The 6,347-nt window shown below is 50.9% G+C and overlaps 1 protein-coding gene across 1 annotated transcript; it reads right to left on the bottom strand.

Annotated features, from left to right (window-relative positions):
* Window positions 1-2,387: 2,387 nt before the first annotated feature.
* LOC116555419 (metallothionein-1L-like) lies at window positions 2,388-4,085 on the bottom strand. The gene is made up of 3 exons (XM_032283924.1): window positions 3,885-4,085; window positions 2,963-3,028; window positions 2,388-2,615 (listed from the first exon to the last, which is right to left on the bottom strand). Exons 1-3 carry the CDS (start codon window positions 3,910-3,912, stop codon window positions 2,524-2,526), a joined length of 186 nt encoding a protein of 61 aa, XP_032139815.1. The 5' UTR covers window positions 3,913-4,085; the 3' UTR covers window positions 2,388-2,523.
* Window positions 4,086-6,347: the final 2,262 nt, after the last annotated feature.

Raw genomic sequence — 6,347 nt, 5'->3', positions numbered from 1 at the left:
GACCGCATAAAAGTATGTTTAAGAAAACATTAATAATTTCAATGTAAAATATTAACTAAAAGATGGTGCAGGTGGTAACAGAAAGGGCAGTCATTCCTCTGTATCTGACATCAAACCTTTAGGCGTTCTCTTAGCTTTGCTATTTAACAGGATTCATTCTCCAAAAAAGCCAGTGTACAGAGAATGATCATGATTGCTACTATTTATTAAACCCTAGTCAGGGGCCAGACCATGCTGTCATTTAATCCCTGCATTGAGATACAATCTGCTTTCTACAAATAAGGAAGTGAAGGCTCAGAGAGTTTCCGTGATGCACTCAGGCCACATAGCCAGTACATGGAGAAGTGGGCTGTGAACCAGGACTGCCTGACACCAAAACCCATGCCCCAGGCGCAGGCTGCCTTCTGAAATCTCTTCACAGGGCAGCAGTGGGCAAGCCTGGTCCTCACCTCTAGGCCAGGAGGATCATCTTCCACTTTGATTGAACATCAAATTGCATTCTCTCCACATAGCCAGTGGAACTAATTGTTGGCTTTAATTACAAGTCAGCCAGGGCCTCACTCCTTCCTAATGAGCACCACCACACTCTCCAAACTGCAGAATCCGCCATCATTCCTGCTTAGGCAGACGTGAAGTATTTCATGTGGAACCCATGATCACACACACTTCATTGTGTCAGGAACATGCCGGGCATTTCCTTCCACATTCCCAGTCACTTTACTGGTTTGAAGTAGTCAGGGGCCGAAATTTGAAAGAGGAACAAATTCAGCCCGAACTTGGGAGAAATTCCTGAATATTCAGAGCCATTTCACAACAGGGAGCTCTCAGGGGTCAGGGAGTGTCCTGTCAGTGACTCTGGGAAGGCCAAGCCTGATGGTCCCTTGTGGGGATGTGGTGGGCAGTGCTGCTCAGGGCGTGTGAGTCACACACTGGAGCCTGTTTGCTCCTTTCTTTCTTTCTTTCTTTCTTTCTTTCTTTCTTTCTTTCTTTCTTTCCTTCCTTCCTTCCTTCCTTCCTTCCTTCCTTCCTTCCTTCCTTCTTTCTTTCTTTCTTTCTTTTCTTTTCTTTCTTTTCTTTTCTTTCTTTTTTTGTTGAGACAGCCTCAGTTGCCCAGGCTGGAGTGCAATGGTGCAATCTTGGCTCACTGCAACATTCACCTCGGGGGTTCAAGCAACTCTCATGCCTCAGCCTCCCAAGTAGCTGGAATTACCAGAACATGATGTCATATCCGTTTAATTTTTATATTTTTAGTAGAGATGAGGTTTCATCATGTTGGCCAGGCTGCTCTTGAACCGCTGGCCTCAAGTGATCCACCCACCATGGCCTCCCAAAGTGCTGGGATTAGAGACAGGCCTGAGCCACTGCACCTGGTCTAGTTTGCTGTTTCCTGTCTGCAGTGAACATCATCATGTGTTCAAAGCTTGTACATCTTTCATTTTCTGTTATTCCTTCATGTATTCATTGAATTTTTTTCTAGTTGAATATTAAATATTGGTTTTGTGTCTTTTTTTATTTCATTATCTCCATAATCGATACAATTACATTTACCAAGGTTTGAGTCACGATGGATAGGAAATAAACACTGTCCCTTCACCATAGTGTTTGAAAAGCCCCTTTGTGTTAGTCTGTTTGCTTTGCTGGAAGGGAATCCCTGAGACTAGGGAATTTAAACAGAAAAAATGTTTGTTTCGAGTTCTGCTTCTGCAAGCTGTGCAGAGTGTGGTGCAGGCATCTATCTCTGGTGAGGGTCCCAGGAAGCCTACAATCCTGGCAGAAGGCCAAAGGAGAGAAGGCACATCACATGGAGAGACAGGGAGCAAGAGAGAGAAGGGGACGGTGCTTGGCTCTTTTAAACCACCAGCTGCAGAGTGACCTACCAGAGGAAGAACCCTCTTCGCCATGGGATGGCACCAAGCCATTCTTTAGGGATCACTCCTCATCATCCCAAAACCTCCCTCTAGACCCAATATTGAGGTCACATTTCAACATGAGATTTGGCAGTGACAAAACATCTGAATCATAGCACCCATGTAGGATTCAAGGAACTGAGGAGTTGGGTTCCAGCACTGTAGACACTTTAGAGCCTAAAATCCAATGTGGATCGAAGTTGGGCAGGAAAATCAGAAAACAAAAATCAGGGATGAAGTTTCTGTGCCACATTTAACATGAGACTGGAAGCGGCCATGTATGGCCCCCACCCATGTGGTATGGCACAGTGCAATGCCACTTTACAGCAGTGTAGACTCAGTGAGGTAGCCTGGCTTCCTGAAGCTGTTCACATTGTTAGTGGCTCACATTTCCACCCAGAGCCTGGTCTCTAAACTCCCTGTCCAACTCCCACCACAGTCCATTTTTGCCAAGGCCACACAAAGAAGACCAGAGTAAGATTCAAGTCAAAATTGTTTTATTGTCATTCACATATTTAATAGAAAAAGAAAATGCAGCAAACGATTCAGGTTTGTATTTTTAAAAATCCAGGTTTGTGCAGGTTGGTTTGCATCTGGGAGCAGAGCTGTCCCCACATCAGGTGCAGCAGCTGCACTTCTCCGATGCCCCTTTGCAGATGCAGCCCTGGGCACACTTGGCACAGCCCACAGGGCAGCAGGAGCAGCAGCCTGGGGAAGAGGGGGAGAGTGAGAGGTGGCAGTAGACTTGACCAGGCACCTCCCTGCCCCAATAGCAAGCCTGGCTCCAGCTCAGACCCCAGACCCAGAGGATGCTTTTTTAGCTTACTGCAATTCTGTTCTGAAACCATGGGTGGTACAGTTGGGGTCTGTGTCGCAACAGAAAAAATATTTGCTGTTCTGTCTCAACTCAGGGCACAAAGCATGGAGAGAAAATGACACGGCCAACAAGGACAAAGAAAGCCCAGTTCCTCAAAAGGATGCACTCAGGGCCAGCCTCGGGCTCCCTCCCAACCTTAGCCACAGCCCCAGATTCCTGGAGATGGCCTCACACTCACTCTTCTTGCAGGAGGTGCATTTGCACTCTTTGCACTTGCAGGAGCTGGTGCACATGCAGGAGCCACCTGCAAGGAAGAGAAAAGGCAGTGGGCAGTGAGTGAGATGCAGAAGCAGTGAGTCAATGAGTCTCCAGTGTCGCCTCCTCTGTGCAGGGCCAGCCCTCAGAGCTCCTTTCCCACTCAGGACAGAGGAACAGAAGCCCCATGTCCTCTCCACTCACGCTGGGAAGGGGAAGCACTCTCCTGTTTTACCCCACCAGGAAGGTCCCAGGTGCACACACAACCCAGGAATACTGAGATTGAGAGCCAGAACCTTCTGTCCTGAACCCTGAGGGTTCAATGTCTCCAGCCCCCATCCACCGTGATTGCTCAGAGCCTGGACAGAGCATTGGGGACCAGCCAGCAGTCCCCTGACCAACTGGGTGATTTGCAGCAGGACAGCCTTGAGCCTCAGTATCCTGAACTCTTACTTAGAGGCCCAGGGAGGAGGGCAATGCTCTCAGGGGTGTGATCAGGAAGAAAACACCTAAAGAAGTAAAGGAATCCCCTTCCTCTCAGAACTCCAAATATGACCTCCAGGCTGGGCGTGGTGGCTTACGCCTGTAATCCACCTTTGGGAGTGCCGTGGCGGGCGGATCACGAGATCAGGAGAGCGAGACCAGCCTGACCAACACGGTGAAGCCCGTCCTCTACCAAATATACAAAAATTAGGCGGGCGTGGTGGCATGCGCCTGTAATCCCAGCTACTCAGGAGGCTGAGCCCAGAGAATTGCTTCAACCCGGAGGCGGAGCAGGACTCCCTCCCGGCGCCCTCCCCCCAAACCCCTCCCCGAAAAAAAAAGCGACCTCCTGAAACCCAGAGATCCTCTGTCCTGGGCCTCGGAAATGGGGATCCCAAGGCGCAGAGCCGGGCTTCCCTTACCAGTGGCGCAGGAGCAGTTAGCGTCCATTTCGAGCTGCGGTGAGGCTGGAGATCCCAAGCGAGAAGTCAAGAGGCTCTGAGGCACCTGTAAGGCGTAGTGGGGCCCAACAGCCGCCGCCGCTTTTAGAGTTCGGGCAGGGACCGGGCGCAGAGGCCCCGCCCCGCGCTTGCACCCGCTCCGCAGAGTTCCAGTGGCCCGCGGTCCCGGGCTGTGCTGTGCGCAGCTGAGGGGCTGGGCGCACAATCCCCTGAGCTCTGCTTGGTGCACACAGCGGCACCTTTGGCGCTCGCTCGCGCGGGAGGGGCTGTGCGCCCGGCGGTACGCGGTGTCCCCGAGATCCCGGCAGCCTTTCCCAGTTTCCCTGAGGTTGCCTTCCCCCGCCCCCCCTTCCCGCGCGATCCGGGAACCCAGCCTTGGCGTCGCGGTCGTGTCCACCCCACTCGTCTCCCCACGGTTTTCCGCTCGGCCTGTCCCGGAGTCCATGTGCAGCCTCCTGCCTCAGTCCCCGGGTCTGCTGAGTGCAGAGAGGGGAGGGTGCGGTTGCGAGCCAGTTGTGTGCAGAGCAACTGCCAGCAATGTGGCTTTCTTTTCTCCTCGTTCCCTGCCATGCCTGTCCCCGTCCACACCTAGGTACCTCGGACTCGCTCCTCCGTCCAGGTCGGCCTCTCTCTCCAGTCCATTCTCCTCACCTGAGAGGATATGGGGGCGCATTTGTCCAGGTCCTCCTTTGCACATAAGCCTCCACGCTCCCCACAGCCTTAGGGCGGCCCCACCACGGAATGGCAGTTCTGGACATGTGAGATGTCCCCAAGGAGAGATGACTTAAGGTGATACGCAGACCCTGCTTTAAATTAGAAAGCAAGATGGGAGAGGTGGTGGGAAGCTGCAGTTCCAGCTACTTAGGAGGCTGAGGCGGGAGGATCAGTTGAGTCCAGGAGTTTGAATCACGCCTGGACAAGACAGAGAGTCAATGTCTCTAAAAAAATTTTTTTTAAAAGACATCCAGTTACTTCTCTTCATTATACCTGATTATTGCATAACCTTAAATCTATACAAGTCCTTTTTTTTTTTTTTTAAGGCAATATCTGGCTCTGTTGCCCAGGCTGGAGTGCAATGGCGTGATCTCGGCTAACTGCAGCCTCTGCCTCCCAGTTCAAGAGATTCTCCTGCCTCAGCCGCCGCCTGAGTAGCTGGGATTACAGGTGCCACCAACGACGCCTGGCTAATAGTTTTGTGTTTTTCAGTAGAGACGGGGTTAGGCCATGTTGGCCAGGCTGATCTTGAACTCCTGACCTCATGATCTGCCCACGTCAGCCTCCCAAAGGGCTGGGATTACAGGCAGGAGCCACCATGCCCCACCACTAGTCCCTTTTCAAACACTTTCATTCTTTGAATCCTCACAGCATCCTAAATGGAAATACTGTTTATGAACTGGTTTTGCTAGTCAGAGAAAATTTACAAAGAATGAGTTCAAGTAACTGGCTAGTCATCAAGAGATGAAAAGTTGTGCACTGATTTAAATCCAGCCAGCATCTTCAAGGGAAGTGTCCGTGATAAAGCGTTCTCTGGCCCAGGTATGTCAACAACACTTCTCTATGGCCAGAAATATTTTAAACAAGGGCTGGGCCGCGTGGCTCACACCTGTAATTCTGTGAAAAACAAGGACACTGAACATCTGGCACAGACACAGCAGTAGCAAGGGCACTGAGCTGGCAGTCATGCCCCCTGTGTAGCTCTGTGACCCCTCAGTTTCAGTATGCCACCTCTCAAGCCAGGGACACAATTGGGCTAACTGACCAAGGACTGACCCAGCTCTGAACTCTGAGAGGCAGGGCTTAGCACCGACTGACAACATGATCTGCCAGCTGTAGCCAAGACAAGAGGCCAGCTGTAATGGAGGTTCTGACCTCTGACTTCTAAGCTGTGTGACCTTGGGCAGGTTGCTTAACCACTCTGGAAGGTGACATAATCACTTTTGTTCCTGCACATTCACTTTTGACTGGCTCATGGGGTATTCAGATGACAGGAAGAATTAGAATGGTTCTTATGTTTGTTCAAATGCTGTGGCAGCATCTTAATCCCCGAAGACTTTGTGTAGAAGGTCATCCATCCTCCCCTGGTACACAGTCAGGAAGGCTTTACTCCACTCCCCAGCCTCCCACCTGGAGTAATTCTTCCCAGACCCGTTTTTCACCAAGAGCTTATCAAGAGAGATTCTGTCTCCAAGAACGTCCATGTAAACAGAGTGATCCTAATGGTCATTAAACCCTACCCAGGAGCCAGGCCAATATCTCATTTAATCCATAAACAGGGATACCATCTTCTTTCTACGGATGAGGCCATGGAGGCTCAGAGAGGTTGAGTGACTTGCCCAGGCCACACAGCCAGTAAGTGGTGAAGTGGGCTGTGAGCTAGGCACTGCCTGACATGAAAACCCAAGCCCTTGGCACAGGCTGCCTTTA

The sequence above is a fragment of the Sapajus apella genome, unplaced genomic scaffold (assembly GCF_009761245.1).
Source record: "Sapajus apella isolate SASKATOON/1434 unplaced genomic scaffold, GSC_monkey_1.0 scaffold15, whole genome shotgun sequence".
Taxonomy (NCBI): Eukaryota; Metazoa; Chordata; class Mammalia; order Primates; family Cebidae; genus Sapajus; species Sapajus apella.
This window is presented reverse-complemented; position numbering and strand designations above follow the sequence as displayed.

What these genes read in the sequence shown, in the direction of transcription:
- LOC116555419 (XM_032283924.1), bottom strand. Translation starts at nt 3,912, where the DNA reads ATGGACGCTAACTGCTCCTGCGCCACTG. An exon ending in TAACTGCTCCTGCGCCACTG is followed by an intron (nt 3,029 to 3,884) that starts GTAAGGGAAGCC and finishes TCTTCCTTGCAG; the next exon opens with GTGGCTCCTGCATGTGCACC. An exon ending in ATGCACCTCCTGCAAGAAGA is followed by an intron (nt 2,616 to 2,962) that starts GTGAGTGTGAGG and finishes CCTCTTCCCCAG; the next exon opens with GCTGCTGCTCCTGCTGCCCT.